General features: G+C 37.2%; 1 protein-coding gene across 5 annotated transcripts in view; it reads left to right on the forward strand.

Annotated features, from left to right (window-relative positions):
- PAWR (pro-apoptotic WT1 regulator) overlaps positions 1-19,977 on the forward strand; it is a 98,377-nt gene extending 78,400 nt beyond the window's left edge. For 4 of the 5 annotated variants that reach the window (XM_017870377.1, XM_017870376.1, XM_017870375.1 and 1 more), the window contains exons 5-7: positions 11,556-11,703; positions 13,745-13,849; positions 18,723-19,977. In XM_017870377.1, the coding sequence (XP_017725866.1) occupies positions 11,556-11,703; positions 13,745-13,849; positions 18,723-18,809 (340 nt within the window). In that variant the 3' untranslated portion in view covers positions 18,810-19,977. The remainder of the gene's footprint in view (positions 1-11,555; positions 11,704-13,744; positions 13,850-18,722) is intronic. The other variant, XM_017870372.1, reaches the window with a different exon arrangement.
- Positions 19,978-20,672: the final 695 nt, after the last annotated feature.

Here is a 20,672-nt window from a genome sequence, read left to right on the forward strand (position 1 = left end):
CTCTCCCCTCCCCTCCTCTCCCCTCCCTTCCCTTCCCCTCCCTGTCACCCAGACTGGAGTGCAGTGGTGCAATTCTCCTGTCTTAGCCTCTCGAGTAGCTAGTATTATAGGCATGTGCCACCAAGCCTGGCTAATTTTTGTATTTTTAGTAGAGACGGGGTTTCACTTTGTTGGCCAGGCTGGTCTCAAACTCCTGACCTCAAGTGATCCATCTGCCTCAGCCTCCCAAAGTGCTAGGATTACAGGTGTGAGCCACTGCGCCTGGCAAGATCTATTACTTCTATATTAGAATATGTTCTGTATTTTACCCAATGCTGTCAGACATGCAATAGCATTGACCTTTCTAGTTAATAGATTTGGAAATAATACATGAAAGTCATAAAATGATTATTTAAAATGAATCGGGGATTCTTGTACATTTTGTGGACTGGTGGATTTGTGAACTTTTCTAGGTCATAAATATTATTAATATTTATATAATATTACTGTGTACCAGGTACTATTCAAAGTACTTTCCATTCAGCTAATTCCTTGATAGTCCTAGGGAGATGCTTTTATTATTCTTATTTTACAAATGAGTAAACTGAGGCACAGTGACGTTTAGTGACTTGTATGAGATTAAACAGTTAATTTGCAGATTGTGTCAGCATATGTTGCATTACCTCATGGTAGTAATGTTAACTTGCCTAGCATGGGTAGGAAATAGGTACAGTGTGGTAGTTTGATTAGCAGTTTGATTAGCTTATTTAAACTCCAAGTGACTGGATGGTACCAGTAACTAGATTTCTTTTCTTTTTAACGTAGGGTTTCATTTTATTTTTTCCCAAAAAGTAACTTCTGGATATATGGCTGTAGATTTCACAGATCCACTCAGATCTTTACTTTGTTTTAGCTATAGTACAAAGTCAGAAAATAACTTGTTCTGAATTAGGTAGTCTAACATCTAGAGTTTCTTCATTATAATGAAAAATAAACCATGTAATAATATTTGGTATCATTTTAAGTGCATTTTGTGCATTTATTTGGAAATTAACCACTAAACTGATGATACTGTTCCCTGTTTTCATTGAGATGTAATTCAAATGCCATAAAATTCACCCTTTTAAGGTGTACAGTTCAGTATTTTTAGGACATTCACAGTGTTCACAACCATTACTGCTGTCTAGTTCCAAAATTTGTTCTACCCTGAAGGAAACTTCATACCCTTCATATCCATTCTTCCTCTACCCCTATCCCCCAGCAACCAGTAGTATGTTTTCTGTCCTTATAGATTTGTGTATATGGAATATTTCAGATAAATGGAATCATACAGTATATGGCTTTATTGTTTTTTTGTTTTTTTTTGGTTTTTTTTGAGACAGAGTCTCGCTGTGTCACCCAGGCTGGAGTGCAGTAGTGCGATCTCGGCTCACTGCAACCCCACCGCCTTGCGGGTTTAAGTGATTCTTGTGCCTCAGCCTCCCAAGTGTCTGGGACTACAGGTAGGCACCACCCCACCCAGCCAATTTTTGTATTTTTAGTAGAAATAGGGTTTTGTCATGTTGGCCAGGCTGATCTTGAACTCCTGGCCTCAAGTGATCTGCCTTCCTGGGCTTCCCAAAGTGCTGGGATTATAGGTATGAGCCACTGCACCTGGCCAAGTATGTGGCTTTTTGTGTCTCATCATTTACTAAGCATAATTTTTTCAAGATGATTCCATATTGTAGTTTGCATGGATGTACTATATTATGTTTTACCATTTGGATTAACATAATGGACATGTTAGATTCTTTACACTTTTTGACTAATATGAAATATACATATAATAGACAATATGTTGTGAACATTCATGTACAAGTTTTTGTGTGACCCTTATTCTTAGTACACAGAAATTTTTCATATTGCTTAGTTGAAGGCTTTTAAAAAATATATATATACACATTATATGTCAAATATTTATTGAATAGTTCAAAGATGCAGAGTACTATGCTTGGCTGTTTAGGACACCCATGTTGATAATAAGGAATGTATAATTTTAGCTATTTCTACTGTATATAATAAACTATATTTGGAGAGTGTTTTCTGGACTTGTCTAGCTCTCAGGTGGTGAAACTTGAGCAGCCACATGTATTTGATCTCTTTAGGATAATTCACTATATTTAATATACCAGAAATGAGTATGTATGATATTCCCTAACTGAAACAACTTAAATTTTAATAATGAGATAGATTAAAACTATAATATATTGCTATAGAGTTATAATGCAGCCATTAAAATGATGCTATAGAAAATATTACGTAAGAAAATTATTACCTGTTTATGTAAAATGGAGGAGAGAGCATAGTACAAAACCTATGATACAAAACAAAGTATCATAATATATATAAAGTATTATCTGAGAACTATTCATATGATAAACTGCTAAAATTCTGTGTAAAAGAAGATATTGTTTATTTTCTGGGAGGAGATAAATATTTTCCTAAGATCTAAGATTTTAAAAAGAATCTAATCCCAAAAGGCTAAACATTTGCTAATATGTTATATAAATGTTTAATGGACATGTATCTCTTCTCTGGTTTGGGATACTCTCATTTGTATTTTCTGTTTTTCCTATAATAAATATGTATCAATGTTTCCAAAAGAGTTATGAGAGTTTAATGAGACTTGATTTTGATTTTTAGTTGTTGGCGTATGTGCTTATGTGTATGTTTGTATTTAAAGGAAGAAGAGAGATAAACAGAGCAAGGAGCTGTTTTGAAGAGTGAGAGTGGCAGAGGTTGAAGAGAATAGGGCAGTGAAAGACACTAAAAGTACGGAAGCCAGTCATGTAGTTGCTGGTTATTTAGGAATTTCAGAATATATCCTGTACTTCTGAATATTTGATACTTATTGTAAAAGTAGGATTTACCCTTGAGTCTTGTATTTCTTCTCATTGCTAAAGCTTTATAATGTCTATTTTAGTGGAAAATTCCTCTAGCTGTAATCTCTTAATGCTGCCAATCTCATTCTCATGATAGTTTTAGAATAATAGCATAATTTCCCCCAACACAACACCCCCTGGTGTTTCTACATAAGATGCGAAACTTCCCAGAGGGGAAAACTTCCAGTAAGGGGTGGCATTTATTTTTGATGATACTGTTTCTTTTCCCTTTTCTGAGCATTATAGTTCATGTCTTTGTAGCTAAGAGTGGAGGGAGGATTCTTTTTGGATCATATTAGAGATTTGTGTTAACGTTCATAAACAGAATGTTAAAAACTTTTTGGAGTTAATGAAGCAGCCTTTTATTCTGAGTATTTTGCACTGTGCATATCTGGCCTTTAAAATAGGTTAAACGGCTAAATTTGGCAATAAGATCAAGCAACACAATTCTTCGCAATTATGACAGTATTTCCTAAAAACATAATACATATTGGGAATGAAGCACTGATCTTGTTTTTCACTATTCCTTGCATTTGCATAATGAAGGCCGGGTGTGGTGGCTCATGCCTGTAATCCCAGCACTTTGGGAGGCCGAGGTGGGCAGATCACTTGAGGTCAGGAGTTGGAGACCAACCTGGTCAACATGGGGAAACCCCATCTCTACTAAAAATACCAAAAACTAACCGGGCATGGTGGCGGGTGCCTGTAATCCCAGCTACTTGGGAGGTGGAGGCAGGAGAATTGCTTGACTGCGGGTGGAGGTTGCAGTGAGCCGAGATAGTGGCATTGCACTCCAGCCTGGGCAACAGGAGCGAAACTCTGTCTCAAAAAAAAAAAAAAAAATTGCATAATGATGCCGTTTATGTATCATTGACAAGCCTAAGATGGAAAGTTTTAAAAATTGTTAATAAATTAAACATTTTTGAAATACTGTTTTAAACTTGTTCATCAAGCAAAAACACGACTACTAATGGACATCCATGTTTCTGGATGGTTTGTTTGTAGCTGTCAGCATTATAGTTTCTACTTAAAAGGTCATGGATGGATGCAGAAAGTTGGACTTCTGTTTTTGTGTAAAACGGGTCCTTTAAAATGCTTCTAATGGTCTTCTTTAATAATACGGTATGGCTTTAGTGATACCTGCCTCTGTTGATTTTCTTTTTAACACTTTGCTGGTATTACCCATTCTTATTTGTAGTTCTTTCTTTCCTGTACCTCTTCTTTATGTATTGGTATTACTTGATTTTTTTTGTTTTTGTTTCTTTTTACAGGGTCTCACCATGACACCCAGGCTGAGTGCAGTGGTGTAATCACTTACTGCAGCCTCAACCTCTTGGGCTCAAGCAGTCCTCCTACCTCAGCCTCCCAAGTCCCAAGTGCTCGGGACTCCAGGAACATGCCACCATGCCTGACTAATTTTTTATTTTTGTCTTTGTAGAGACAGGGTCTCATTATGTTGTCCAGACTGGTCTTGAACTCCTGGGCATAAACAGTCGTCCTGCCTTGGCCCCACAAACAATCCTGCCTTGGCCCCACAAACAGTCGTCCTGCCTTGGCCCCACAAACAGTTGTCCTGCCTTGGCCCCACAAACAGTCCTCCTGCCTTGGCCCCACAAAGTGCTGAGATTACAGGTGTGAGCCACTATGCTAAGCCTACTCAGTTGTTAATCTTAGACTTTATTCTCTTTTGGTTTTGTGTATTTGTGGTAGAAATTTCATTCACTCCAATGACTTCAATTACTATCTATATGTAATGCTGAAGACTCCAGATCGTTATCTCCATACCTATATAATCAACAGCTATTAAATATCTGCTGTTAGATATCTCAGAAGCGTACTAAACTAAGCATTTTCAAAAGTAAGCTTATGAAACCTGATGGATTTCAGTTGACATCAACATCTACTTTTGCTCAAGTCAGTAGCCTGGACATTATTTCTGACACATATTTTTTTTTCCTATCTCGCCCATATCCATTCATTCACCAAGCCTTGTTGAGTTTATCTTCTGAGTATCTCATTGCCATCACACCAATCTAGGGCACCATCATCTTTTACATAGGTGATTACAATAGCCTCCACATTGGCCTCTCTGTCTCCATTTAGCTCATCTCCAGTATATTTTATAAAAATGATACTGTAACTTTCCCTGCTTTAATGGCTTACCGTTACCTTTAAATGGAATATGAATCAGGGTGATATACAAGATAATCTGCTAGGGTGCAGGAGGAAAATATTGGAACTTTTATTCATATTTACCTTTTTATTTGAAAAACACTAAGGCATTAATATTTAAAAGCTACTACTGTGTAATAGTTATTTAGTCATTCCTTCTTTGCTCTATATGTCAGATGGTCATTTGGTACTAAAGGTGTCCTGAGGGAAGCATGCTTTGTTCACTTTCTGCATGTTGCCCAGTACTATAATTTGAATGTCCATCTATGTGGATTTATGAGTTATCTAGTTTATTACAAAATATGCAAGTCTGGGATTAGGGAATTTATGGAGAAAATCAAGTGTCTAACTGCAAATAAGATCACATTGCTTTTCAGCTGGTAAGATACACAAAATCAAATCTGTTCTCATGAATTAAGAAAAATTATGCTGATTTTGAGGTTTTAAGTGAAACTTTTAAAGAAAATTCTCATTTTTTTGTAAGGCATCCCTTTCTGCTTTGATAGCCATTAAAATCAAATATTCAAACTGATGTTAGAACTAGATCTTTGAATCTCTGTATCATATGGTGTTAAGATCTTCAGAAATAATGAAGCATATTCAATTTTAATTTAAAATATTTGTGAGAACAAATTTTGTACCATAAATAAAACAAATTTTAGTCTTTTCTTATGCCGTATTTTGGGATGCAGATGATTATTTTATATTGTCATATTGTAAATCCTATAAAAATGGTAGGTAAGTAAACATACATACATACCAATATGGGTATGTAATTGTGAATAATATTTGGAGACCCTTAGTTTAAATTCTTCCATAAAATAACTTTCAGGGCCAGGCGTGGTAGCTCAGACTTCTACTCCAAGCACTTTGGGTGGCCAAGGCAGGAAGATTGCTTGAGGCCAGGACTTCAGGACCAGTCTGGGCAACATAGCAAGACCTAACTTCTAAAAAAAAAATTAAGATAAATTAGCGGGCATGGTCACACATGCAGCTACTCCAGAGGCTGAGGTGGGAAGATTGCTTGAGCCCAGGAATTTGAGTTTACAGTGAGCTATGATTGTCCACTGCACTCCAGCCTGGGCCACAGAGTGAGAACCTGTCTCTCAAAACAAAACAAAACAAAACAAAAAAAACTCAGGTTTCCTACTTGCTTTTTCACCCTCATATTTATTATTACTCTTAAGTTTACACTCCATGCTTTAGCCATATTGGAGTTCTCTGTTTCTCAAATGGGCTACAGTTTCTAGGTTTTGCACATTTTCTCCTTTTAAGTTTCAGCCTTCTCTTAACATAGTGGTACCCAAAGTGTAGTCCTTGAACGGTTTGTTATCAATCTAAGACAAGAAAAGAACTTGAGAATAAGCATTTCGCAACTTGAATTGCATTTTGACTTGTCATCATCACATCCAAGTGCATGATCAGTGGATTACTCTGTGAACAGGATATAGAGTTGTTCAAGTGCAGTGGTGAGTTGCATGCTAATCTTGCACAGCAGGACCGTTAAAATGTGTGACATTTTGAAGTTAGTCATTTGTAACCCAAAAATGTATAAGAATTAAATAAAATGTGGCTGGCTCATGCCTGTAATCCCAAAACCAAGGCAGGAGGATAGCTTGAAGCCACAAGTTTGAGACCAGCCTGGTCAACATAGTAAGACACGTCTCTACAAAAAAAATAATTAGCCAGTTATGGTGGCATATGCCTGTAGTCCCAGCTACTTGGAAGGCTAAGGTGGAAAGATCACTTGAGCCCAGGAGTTTTGAAGTTTCAAGGCTGCAGTGAGCCATGATGACACCTCTGTACATCAGCCTGGGTGACGGTGCTGCAAGACCCTGTATCCCCCCGCACCCCCTGCCAAAAAACAAAGCATTTATTTTTAAAATCTCATTAATTTTAATTATTCTTGTGCCATAAATAATTTAAAATATATAGTAATAAAAAATGTAAAACTTTTTCATTCTTTTGAATTTTATCTTTTACAAGTAGTAGTTAAATCCTGGAAGCAAAATTTATATTATTTATAGGTCTGATTTACTGATGACAACACAAGCTTTACTGGACTTTATTGACAAAGATACACTTTTTTGAATGCGATAGCAGTAGTAAACCAAATGATGATGATGGAAGCAATTTCAAAGAGATACAAATCAGAAGAATTTGTACTAGTTTTCTTGGAAAGTACTATGTGTCTTATGTTTAGTTTTTAGCCATAATTGATGGGCAAAGTGCTAAAACCAAAGTGGGTTGTTTGGAGATACACTGGCTATTTAAACAATATAAAATGATCAAAATTTAATTGGTAGTTGTAGGCATGACATGTTCAAAACCAATTCATCAAATATGTTCAAAACCAAGTTCATTATTTGAAAGAATATTACAAAGATGACCGGAACAGATGTTCAGGATTTCACATATAATCATTAGTATTTTTGGGGTTTCTGATAGTCTCACTTGAGGTTGCTAACATTAAAAAAAAAAAAACCTGCATACAAATGACAAGACAAAATATATTTGCTTGGAAATGTTGGATGAATCTGTAGTAAAGAAGATAGTTCCCGTACCACTTTCCAGCAACATCATAGCTTGATGTATTTAGGGACAGGATAGTGATATGGAAAACTAACTCTCAGACAAATAAGGATAGCAAAGGAATTTTTGGTACAATTTGATGAACACATTGGTTTTGCTAACATAGGAAGTAACAATTTATTTTTCACCTTCATTGCTGACAAATACAGCTTGCTCTAAACTATATAACACTTGTTTGGAGTTTTGCTTTACTTTTGTAGGAGTATATTCTAATTATGCAGGCACAGTGATAAGAAAAACATGCTGAAGCTTGTACCAGAATGTAAATCGGTGTCCTGCTTCTTGCATTGAGAAAGTCTTGCTTTGTCAGCTGAACTCAATGGTGTTCTTGCTATATCAGCTGAATTCACAGTATAGTTAACTAAAAGTGTGAATTATTAAACACTAATTTATTAAATTTGAGGTTTCTAAAAAATTAGATACTGTAGTTTGGGAGTTAGCTGATCAACTGTTACCAGATGCTAGTGTGTACATTGGTCTTCAAAGCAACCTTTTCAGTCAAGAGTATTCGAACTTTGGGATGAACTCTTGGTGTTTTTGCAAGATAAGAAACCGGTTTGGTTCCCAGCTTTTCAAATATGTGAGTTAGACTTACTGTCTGATAGCCTCATTCTTTGTTTATTTTTAAGTGATCTTAGCTTTCCATGCAAAGAAGGAATGTCAGTCAGCAGGGCTCAGTGGCTCACGCTTGTAATCCCTGCACTTTGGGAGGCCGGGGCAGGTGGATCACAAGGTCGGGAGCTCAAGGCCAGCCTGGCCAACATGGTGAAACCCTGTCTCTACTAAAAATAGGAAAATTAGGCCAGACGCAGTGGCTCATGCCTGTAATCTCAGCACTTTGGGAGGCTGAGGCGGGCAGATCACAAGGTCAGGAGATCGAGACCATCCTGGCTAACAGGGTGAAACCGTGTCTCTACTAAAAGATACAAAAAATTAGCCGGGCATGGTGGCGGGCACCTGTAGTCCCAGCTACTTGGGAGGCTGAGGTGGGAGAATGGCGTGAACCCGGGAGGCAGAGGTTGCAGTGAGCCGAGATAGTGCCACTGCGCTTCAGCCTGGGCGACAGAGTGAGACTCTATCTCAAAAAAAAAAAAAGACGGCCGGGGCGTGGCTCAGCCTGTAATCCCAGCACTTTGGGAGGCCGGACGGGGGGATCACGAGTCAGGAGATCGAACCATCCTTCTAAGCTTGGTCAGCTCCTAGGTATTTTACTATCGCGCTACTCTGAAGCACGTTTTGACGATAAATATTATCAAACTTGATTGGCTGGCTCTGTCTGCGAGGTTACTTTGGGGTGTTTATAGAAGGCGTGGTGATGTTCTGTTCACGCCCATGGAATTTGTCTCACCTTTCGGACTGTGATGGAAGTCGGAGAGCGAATGATTATGCTGCGCCCATGATGGGTGTATGGCTGTGTATGTGCACGTGAGACTGAAGATTTGGCCATACTCCCCCAGCCTGCTGAGGCAGACAGGTGTATGCCGGATCCCGTCTCAGGAAAAAAAACAACATAATTAGTCTTTCTGTGCTTGCCCATGATGAGGTGTACCCGCAAACGTGCCCCATTATCACTTATAATTACCATGAGGTATCAGGGGAGGGTAAGGAGATTCCCTGTGAATCCGTTTTCGAAAGGACACGGTTTGTAGGCGGCGGCAGGGTTGCTGATGATAGTTAGTGTGCCGAGTTTTACAGGACTACCTAATTATTTTTGCAGGTTACTTCTCCAATGGCTACTAAAAGATTTCAAATATGGAGCCCCCTGGTGAAATGAAAGTTGGATATTTGAGGAGAAAGTTACCTTAGCTTGTTATAAATGGTACTACGATACAGTAACAACTATCAGTAAAGTAGATGGTGATCTTGATATTGCACATTTGAAAAGGTTACAATCAAATACCTTAGACATTTGATAGGACACTTTTATTTTCTATCACAAGAAAATCCATGGGTAAGAAATTCATAGATGAGGAATCAATTTTTTAAAACCAGAAGTCACTTTAGATTTGGCTGTAAATTTGCTGGATAAATTATTGGAAATGGATACAAGTCAGTAAAGGATTGAAAACAAATTTTGAAAAGCAAATTTTCTGCATTTTAGACAAAAGTTTTAAGAAATGAATGTCCAAGCTTGTTGAAATTGCATTAAAATCACTCCTATTTCTGTCATTTGAGACTGTTTTCTCTCAGTGCTATTAAAACACAGAAATAGTTTAGATATACATTATCCCTTGTTGAGTAGCATTGTCATCAGTCCAACATAGATTAATTAACAAATGTGGTAACTGGATTTCAAGATAGCCTCCAGTGAACCCTACCTCCTAATGTTTGCACCGTGTATAATCCTCTCACACAATATACCAGGTTGATATGTGTGAACAATAGAATAAGGTCAGTGCGATAGTATGTCCCTTTTGAGGTTGCATTATGACAGACACTGCAGCATCTGTCTCAGTTGTTCTGTCACTTTGTCTCTGGAAGCCAGCTGCCATGTGGTGAACAGGCCAGTGGAGAGGCCAACATAGTGAGGAACTGAAGCCGTTGTCATCAGTCATGTGAGTGAGCTTAGAAGCAGATTCTCCAGCCCAGTTAAGCCTTCAGATAAGCCTTCAGATAACTGAAGTCCCAACCAACATCTTGATTAAAAGCTCATGAGAAGCCCTTAATCATAATCACCCACCTAAGCTGCTTCGAAATTCCCGACCAATGGGAACTTTGAGATAAGAAATGTGTGTAAGTTTGGGGGTAATTTTTAATGGAGTAATAATACGGCAAACAAGCAAACTCATTTGTTACATTAAAAAACTTTAAATACTGACATATGTGCTGTTCAGAGGACATGAATTGGTATTTAAGGAATTGCTGTTTTACTTACAACTTTTGATTAAATTAAAATTACAGCATGACAAAATTATCAGTGTGGTAGCAATTTTCTGTATTAATTGCCCGTATGCATACTTACAGTGGAGAATTTGCCACTTTATGTAATTCTTTTCTTTTTTTCTATTTATAATTTTGTGGATCTGAATCTAATGAAACATTTGGACTTATGACCTTTTTAACTTTTACTTTTCCAGCAGTTCATTTTAATTTTACTTTTAAAAGTGTTGGTCCATGAAAGATTGGAATTTTGAAGAAGGAAAGTGGTTTTTCAACACAGATAGTCTGGGAGATCTAGGCCAGGCACAGTGCTCACTCCTGTAATCCTAGCACTTTGGGAGGCCAAGGTGGGTGGATTGCTTGAGCCCAAGAGTTTGAGACCAGTCTGGGCAACATGGTGAAACCCTGTCTCTGGAAAAAAAAAACAAAATAATTTACCCAGTGTGGTGGCCACATACCTGTAGTCCCAGCTACTCAGGAAGCTGAGGTGGGAGGATCGCTTAAGCCCAGGAAGTCAAAGCTGTGGTGAGCTGTGATTGCACCACTGCACTCCAGTCTGGGTGACAAGAGTGAGACCCCATCTCAAAAAAATCTGGGAGACCTGTCCTATCATAGTTCTCATAGTATCCATCACTGACCTTGTTTTACTGATCATGTTGCTTTATTTATTATTAGTTATATTCCCGTTTAACCAAAAGCTCTATCAAGGGCAGAGTCCACGTTTATGTTCGCTGTTAAGTCTTCAGTATCCAGAACAGTGTTCATTACTTAACACCTACTCAGTCATTACTTAACACCTACTCGGTAGATAATGGTTGAAAGAATTAATGGTACTTTTACAGTTTTTTCATTGTGTTGGAATAATGATTAACTTCTGCAGTTACAAATAAGTTGCTACTATAGCCATATGTCCTTGAGGAATGTTAATTTTTTTAAGCCGAATAGAAAATATTCTTGGTGTTTTTCTTGCTGAATACTAGAGATCTTAATAAAATGTTTATATTTCCACAGCACAACCAGTGTCTCTGAAGAAGATGTCTCAAGTAGATATTCTCGAACAGATAGAAGTGGGTTCCCTAGATACAACAGGGATGCAAATGTTTCAGGTAGTCTGGTTTCAAGTAGCACACTGGAAAAGAAAATTGAAGATCTTGAAAAGGTATGGATTATAAGTTAGTTAAGATTGATAAAATTAATATACCATTAGAATTCTTTTGTTTCATAGCAGCTGAGCGAGAAAGGAAATAATATTCCTTAATATTTAATATATGCGCTTCTATTCTGCCAAGTGTTACCTTTAATATATTAAAAGTCTTTCTTTTTGAAGTGGTTAGAAGCCTGAGCTGGCAAATATATACTACTGTGTATTTATTATATTGTCTGAAGAGATTTTCATTTCATTTTACAAATTACAGGAGTAAATCTGAGTTAGGTCCATCTTTGATGTTTGAAACAATTTTGTGTAAGAATGTGCCTGTTTAAAAGTGTCTTTCTGTACAAGTCAGATGACTATTGGCATAAATTTATTAACTGTAGGGTCTCAGGTTTGTGCCACTGACATTCACCCCCTAAAATTAGCAATGGTGTTGAATACTTTTGTAATTGTTGAAAATGTGTTTTGTTTTACTTGAGATTATTCTTTATATTATTAAAGATCTAATTTATATGTTATATAAAGAAATTTCATTTTTAAAACTTGTTTCTATTTTATAACATGATTATTTTGAGGTCACATTTCTAAGCTTTAACAACAGTTTCTTCTTGGAATTGTTATTTCATAATTTTATTTATTTTTATTTATCTATTTATTTATTTTTGAGATAGAGTTTCGCTCTTGTCGCCCAGGCTGGAGTACAATGACGCAGTCTTGGCTCACTGCAACCTCCACTTCCTAGGTTCAAGCGATTCTTCTGCCTCAGCCTCCCAAGTAGCTGGGATTACAGGCATGCACCACCATGCCCGGCTAATTTTTTTTCTTTTTTTAGTAGATACGGAGTTTCACCATGTTGGTAAGGCTGGTCTTGAATTCCTAACCTCAGGTGATCCATCCACCTCAGCTTCCTAAAGTGCTGGAATTACAGGTGTGAGCCACTCTGCCCAGCCTATTATTTCATAATTTTAAATTAAAAACTTCAGTAATATGCAATCTACTAGTTTTGAAGGGAGTTGCCCGTGAGTTCCACAAGAGTTTGGATTGAATTGCTACTAGTTGGCAGCAGCTAAGGAATATGGATGGTTGATTGCTGTCTAGGAGGTTTAGTAGGAAAGTAGCCAAGTTCTGGGCAAAGCCTTTTGAGCTCTGCTTCCCTTTTGCCCCCAAGGTGGCTGAGCAAGTCCAATGCCTTGGATTCTAAATAAGATTTATTTGAAAAAGGTATTGCATTGTTTAAAGAAAAAAAATTAAAAGTCAGTAATCTACTTTAGTTCCTTCTTTTATCCATTATCAGTTAACTGGCAGAGCCAGAAGTAAAACTAGGATAATTGTTTTCTGTTTAGAATTTCTATTGAGCCATCTCCTTTTCTTAAACTTTGTATTTTAATAAAATTAATTTTGAATTATTTCAAACAAGATACCCATTAAAAAATAAGGTAGTTCATAACTTACAGTGGTGAGAAGCTAAAGAAGTTAAATCACAGGTCGGGCACAGTGGCTGACGCCTGTAATCCCAGCATTTTGGGAGGCTGAGGCAGGCAGATCACTTGAGGTCAGGATTTCAAGAACAGCCTGGCCAACATGGCAAAACCTCATCTCTACTAAAAACATGAAAATTACCCAGTCATGGTGGCGTGCACCTGTAATTCCAGCTACTTGGGAGGCTGAGGCAGGAGAATGCTTGAACCCAGGAGGCGGAGGTTGCAGTGAGCCGAGATAATGCCATTGCATTCCAGCCTAGGTGACAAGAGCGAAACACTGTCACACATACATACACACTCACATGAAGTTAAATCATTGAGTCTATTACATTAGTTTTGTTAAAGACTTGTATAAACATAGCTTTACTCCGGAGCATCCTAACAGCTCCTGTTCCCCTCATTCTCCTTGTGGGATCTTTGTTCCTTCACCAAATATTTTGAGGAATTCATTGGAAATCTTCATGTATGTAAGATATTTTACCAAACTTGGCAGATATATGCCATTTAGGAATATTATAAATGACCAATTACTTCCTAATTACTGTTTTTTAAATTGTGTCTACCAGGAAGTAGTACGAGAAAGACAAGAAAACCTAAGACTTGTGAGACTGATGCAAGATAAAGAGGAAATGATTGGAAAACTCAAAGAAGAAATTGATTTATTAAATAGAGTAAGTATTTCACCATATTTCAGGTTTGGAGGGTTTTTTTTTCAATTTGATGAAAATATACAAATATGAAGAAATTATTAATTGCATTATTCACTTTGTTCTTTTGTTAGTGAAATAATAATTAGTAAGAAGTATCATTTTCTTCCAAAAACTGATTTCCTTTGGGCAGTTATCAGTTTAGCTCACTTAATTTTATTCTTTCGGAGGTAGACTGCTTTATGGATTTGTTCTGTGTTTTGTTAAAGTCTGGAAGTGACAGGCGCTTTGTCACCACCATACATAAGGGCACTGGCACAGAGTTGCCTCAAGAAATAACTAAAATAGGCCAGGCGCGGTGGCTCACACCTGTAATCTCAGCACTTTGGGAGGCCAAGGAGGGCAGATCACCTGAGGCCAGGAGTTCGAGATCAGCCTGGTCAAAATGGTGAAACCCCAACTCTACTAAAAATACGAAAAATTAGCTGGGCGTGGTGATGGGCACCTGTAATCTCAACTACTCATAAGGTTGAGGCAGGAGTATCGCTTGATCCCAGGAGGCGGAGGTTGCGGTGAGCCAAGATTGTGCCACCGCACTCTAGTCTGGGTAACAAGAGTAAGACTCTGTCCCCCCACCAAAAAAAAAACAACAGTAAAATTGGTACTCTTTATTATTATTGTTATTTATTTATTTATTTATTTATTTATTTATTTTGAGATGGAGTCTCTCTCTGTTGCCCAGGCTGGAGTTCAGTGGTGCGATCTCAGCTTACTGTAGCCCCCACCTCCCGGGTTCAAGCGATTCTCCTGCTTCAGTCTCCCGAGTAGCTGGGACTACAGGCATGTGCCACCACGCCTGGCTAATTTTTGTATTTTTAGGAAAGATGGGGGTTTCACCATGTTGGCCAGGCTGGTCTTGAACTCCTGACCTCAAGTGATCTGCCTACTTTGGCCTCCCAAAGTGTTGGGATTACAGGCGTGAACCACTGTGCCTGGCCCTAAAATTGGTACTTTATCACTATAAGAAATTCCAGATGTCTGTGTATCTTCACTTTTTTTCTCCAGTTGTACTTAATGCATCCCCAACTTTAGGTTTAGCCTTAGCCCTATATTCTTTGTAGCTAACTCTCCTTCTTGTTTTCAGCCCCAGAATTTATTTGCTAGAAGCAGTTGTAATTGCTTATTAGGTAACAGTGATGAGAAGAGACTCCATAATTTTGCTTTTTAGAAGGCTTTTGGCTAAGATTGAGGAAAGAATAAGTCTGCTTCAGGGAAAACTGTAGCAAATCCACTATCCAGTCTCAACTCCAACCATGAAAGGAGAAAAAGAGAGGCTTCATCATATGCCGACTTGTTCTAATAAAGCTCTGAGGCATTAACTATAGGTTGTATATGAGGACAGTGGAACTCAGAATTTAACTTGCTGAAAGTCATATAGAGAATCAACTGAGCCAGTATTTGACTTCAGGTATTTTAAGTCTTTCTACTTTTTGTGGACTGCTTTTTGTCTTTGGTTCCAATACAAGTACTCCTATGGCTGGGCGTGGTGGCTCACGCCTGTAATCACAGCACTTTGGAAGGCCAAGGTGGGCGGATCATGAGGTCACGAGATCGAGAGCATCCTGCCTAACACGGTGAAATCCCATCTCCACTGAAAATACAGAAAATTAACTGGGCGTGGTGATGGGCACCTCTAGTCCCAGCTACTCGGGAGGCTGAGGCAGAAGAATGGCGTGAACCCGAGAGGCAGAGCTTGCAGTGAACCAAGACACACCACTGCACTCCAGCCTGGACAGAAGTGCGAGACTCCCATCTCAAAATAAAATACAAGTACTCCTATATTGGTGTTAGAATTTGATCTAGGAAATTCTAAATTAAAAAAATTTAAAAATGTTAAATTAAAAAAAAATGTTTACTTTGTATTTTAGATACAGGGGGTACATGTGCAGATTTGTTACATGGGAGTATTGTGTGATTATGAGGTTTGGAATACAGATCCCATCACCCTGGTAGTGAGCATAATACCTGACAGGTAACTTTTTTTAACCTATGCCACCTTCCTCTGCCCTTTAGTAGTCCACAGTGTCTATTGTTCCCATATTTATATCCATGTGTGCTCAGTGCTTAGCTCCTGCTTACAAGTGAGAACATGCAGTATTTGGTTTCCTGTTTTTGAGTTAATTTGCTTAGGATTCTGGCCTCCACCTCTATCCATGTTGCTGCAGAGGACATGATTTCATTATTGTTTGTGGCTTTATACTATGCCATGACATATATGTACCACATTTTCTTCATTTAATCTACCATTGATGGACACTTGGGTTGATTACATGTCTTTGATATTGTGAATGGCGCAGCAGTGAACATACACATTCATATGTCTTTTTGATAGAAAGATTTATTTTCTTTTGGTATGTAGACAGTAATGGGATTGCTGGGTCTAATGATAGTTCTGTTTTAAGTTCTTTGAAAAATCTCCAAACTGCTTGTTACGGTGGCTGGACTAATTTATATTCCCACCATGGTGTATAAGCATTCCCTTTTCTCTGCAGCCTCACCATCATCTGTTGTTTTTTAACTTTTTACTAATAGCAGTTTTTGACTGGCTAATCAAGTTGACACTTCATATTAACCATCACAACTGCTGTGAGTTGGTATCTCATTGTGATTTTGACTTGCGTTTCTCTGGTTAGTGATACTGAGTATTTTTTCATGTTTCTTGGCCGCTTGTATGTCTTCTTTTTGTTTGTTTTGTGTTTTGTTTTGTTTTGATTTTGAGACAGAGTCTTCCTCTATCACTCAGGTTGGAGTACAGTGGCGTAATCTCAGCTCATTGCAACCTCTGCCTCTCGAGTTCAAGCGATCCTCCTGCCTTAGCCTCTCAAGTAGCTAGAATTACAAGCATGTGCCACCACAGCTATCTAATTTTTGTATTTTTAGTGGAGATGGGGTTTCACCATGTGTTGGCCTGGCTGGTCTGACCTCAAGTGATCTGCTCGACTCAGCCTCTCAAAGTGCTGGGATTACAGGTGTGAGGGATTACATACACCATGCCATATGTCTTCTTTTAAGAAGTGTCTGTTATGTCCTTTGCCCCTTTTTAATGGTATTGTATAGTGTTTTGCTTGTTGATTTAAGTTCCTTGTTGATTCTAGATATTAGACCTTTGTCGGATGCATAGTTTGTGAGTATCTTCTCCCATTCTGTAGGTTATCTGTTTCCGCAAATATTTATTATTATTATTTTTGCTTTATAGTATGCCATGACATATATTTACCACACTTGGGTTGATTCCATGTCTTTGATGTTGTGAATGGCACAGGAGTGAACATACACATGCATATGTCTTTTTGATAGAAGAATTTATTTTCTTTGGGGTATATAGACAGACAGTAAAAGGTTTTTTTTTTTTTTTTTTGGATTACATTATTCTGTTGCTCAGGCCGGAGTGCAGGGGCGCAATCTTGGCTCATTGCAACCTCCGCCTCCTAGGTTCAGGTAATTCTCCTGCCTCAGCCTCCTGAGTAGTTGCAATTACAGGCAAGAGCCACCACACTCGGCTATTTTTTGTATTTTTAGTAGAGATGGGGTTTCAGCATGTTGGCCAGGCTGGTCTTGAACTCCTGACCTCAAGAGATCCGCCTGCCTCAGCCTCCCAAAGTGCTGAGATTACAGGTGTGAGCCACCATGTCCAACCTGTTTCTGCAAATATTTTTGATGTCCTTGATGGGTTTGAACTGTCTTAGGCACTGTGGGCCTTAAGAATAATAAAACCCCTGCCTTCATAGAGTTTATAATCTAATAATGGTACATGAATATGTTTTATCATTTAATTCTAAATTTTAGGTAGATTTCAACTGTGGTAATTTTAGAAATCCCATATTTTTTATTGTTTAAACAAATGTTTCCCAACATTATTCATTTAGTTTGTAAATAAATGCAAATTCTGATCTTGTAAATTTTAAAATAATTTACCTAATTATCCAAAGGCAATATATTAAACGTATGAGAAAGCTTTTATACTATAGCAGTGATTCAAATTGATTACATCAAACTTTAAACTGCAAGAATAAATCTGTAAATGTCTGCTTTTTTAACAGTAAAGAGTCTGTCTTGAAATCACGTTTCTTGTAACTAAAACTTATGGTGAATTTTTTTAACCAGATGGTTGTGTATTTGGGACAAGGATTAATACAGGGAAAAAAGAGGTGGATCATATGCTTTTAAAGCTGGAGAGCGAATACTTAGTTTAGTGGCTTTGAATTATTTTTAGCGCTAAAACCTTTGCTTCAAAATGTCGTAGAAAAGTCCAACATATAAATTGATCCAGATCAACTCTCTATACTCCAGATCCCCTTTTTTGTAGGCCTCAGTTTTGTCACCTCCCCAGAGTGTTATCCCCATTGTACACCTTTAAAGATCAGACAAAGTGGTAGGAGTGCATCTAGAACTTGTACCTGCACCTTTTGATGCCTAATTTGATACGAGGTTGCAACCTAGGGCTCAATACCACATATGACTTGCATGGATAGTTTTTTTTTTTTTGCCTCAGTTTTAGGGAAGGGAAGTGAAGTTTGTTTAGCTAAAAAACTAACTTATTTATGATGATTGAAAATTGGAAGATTCACATTTTTAAAGTTCTGACTTTTGGCTTCCTTAGAAAAACTGAAAGATCTTTAAGAGTTGGCTTATAGACTTGTTATAAGAATGAAGATTTAAGTAATGGATGCTCATTTTTGGTGGGACATATTACATCTAAAGTTGTTTTCAGAGCTTACCCTCATTTCAAAATTAATTGGTTGTATGAATTATTTTGAATGTATATTAAGTGTTTTCATCTCTCATCAAATATTTTTAAGTATTTTTAAAGTTATCTTTTGTTTTTTTTTTTCTTAAGGACCTAGATGACATAGAAGATGAAAATGAACAGCTAAAGCAGGAAAATAAAACTCTTTTGAAAGTTGTTGGTCAGCTGACCAGGTAGAAGATTCAAGACTCAATGTGGAAAAAATATTTTAAACTACTGATTGAATGTTATGGTCAATGCTAGCACAATATTCCTATGCTGCAATACATGAAAATAACTAAGCATGTATATTTATTTCTAGAAAATGGATGTTTGTTTTCAAAATACTTCTTTTTCATTATTGGTTTTAAAAAAAGCATCAACCTTTTATCTCACAAATAAGTAATATCTTTCAGTTATTAAATGATAGGTAATGCCTTTTTGGTTTTGTGTGGTATTCAACTAATAGATGGTTTAAAGTCACAGCTGTTTGAATATATTTTATCTTTGGTAGTACATTTTCTCCCTTAGGAATATACATAGTCTTTGTTTACATGAGTTTAAATACTTTTGGGATATTACCTACACATGCCTTATTACTGATGTGTGCAACCTTTTATGTGTTGATGACTCACTCATAAAGGTTTTTGTCTACTGTCATTTCCACTTATTCTAAGCATTTAGAGTAATAGAGTCATACTTTTGTATAACAGCAACCTTTTAAAAGGAAAGCTCTTATAAAGTCACTGTCATGTTCTAGTCGATTAAATATAAATTTAAGAGAATACTTGAATTGCGCTATAGTAAATAAAAATTTACTATTTTGTGTTTGAATATTGAAAAATTGAATCACTTTAACTCCTGAAAAACATACAATTGTAATTTTAATGTAAAATTTCTTATGTAGGTACTACCTTTTTTTTATTGTTCTAAGGTTTGCAAGTGAACATAGGATATTTTAAAAGTTGTTTGTTCTTCAGGCCTGGAAAGTGTACAAAGTCAGTGTAGGAGAAAAAAATCCATATTTTTATTATATTAGCATGCACACTAAAATAAAAACCAAAATGTTATTCATACTTAAAACATTTATACAAAACAATATGTAAGCAGAAATAGTACTAAAATACTTTGCCTGATTTCTAAGTTGAAGAATAACACTGTGACACAGTTTTTTTCATATGAGAGAATATTCCCCTATTTCAATTTTAAGGGATTTTCTTCCTAGCTTTGAAATTTTAAAAACAGAATTACTTCTAAAGAATTATACAAATTTTCTCTTGTATTAAATATTATTATTAGAATTGTTTTTGTATTACATTTTCATGTTAAGAACCCCCTTCCCTTAACATACATTGATATTATGACATTTTTGCTTGATGATTGAATTTCAAATAGCAGTATGATATCCTTTTATCTAGTTAATATATGAAAGTGGTTTGAATATAGTCAAATCCATTTTGGGTACTCTACTGACTTTTTCCTTCACTTGCCAAGCCCTTTTATTTTTCACTGTTAGAAAAATAGAGAAGGTGAGACAGCTGGGGGAAAACGTGGAGTAAATGATAAGTATCAAATGTTGAATTTTTTTTTTTTTTTTTGGNCTGGGTTCATGCCATTCTCCTGCCTCAGCCTCCTGAGTCGCTGGGACTACAGGCACCCGTCATCACGCCCGGCTAATTTTTCTATTTTTAGTAGAGACGGGGTTTCACCGTGTTAGCCAGGATGATCTCGATCTCCTGACCTTGTGATCCGCCCGCCTTGGCCTCCCAAAGTGCTGGGATCACAGGTGTGAGCCACCGCACCTGGCTCAAATGTTGAATTCTAAAAGTTTCTACATTTACCTAGGTTGGCTTTCTCCCTTCCCCAGTTAAGAAGTTTTGAGCTTGGCTGATCATCAGACTCACTTGAGGAACTTAAAGAAAGAACTCCCTGGCTGTAGCGCCTATGTAGGTTTAGCTTTAGACTCTGGGCTCCAGAGTTTTTAAAGGTTATCATCTGAGGTTTCTGATCATAGCCTAGTTTGATCATAACATAGCCTAGTTGCTGCTGTTTCTTTATTCC

The sequence above is a fragment of the Rhinopithecus bieti genome, unplaced genomic scaffold (genome assembly GCF_001698545.2).
Source record: "Rhinopithecus bieti isolate Rb0 unplaced genomic scaffold, ASM169854v2 scaffold_5153, whole genome shotgun sequence".
Lineage (NCBI taxonomy): Eukaryota > Metazoa > Chordata > Mammalia > Primates > Cercopithecidae > Rhinopithecus > Rhinopithecus bieti.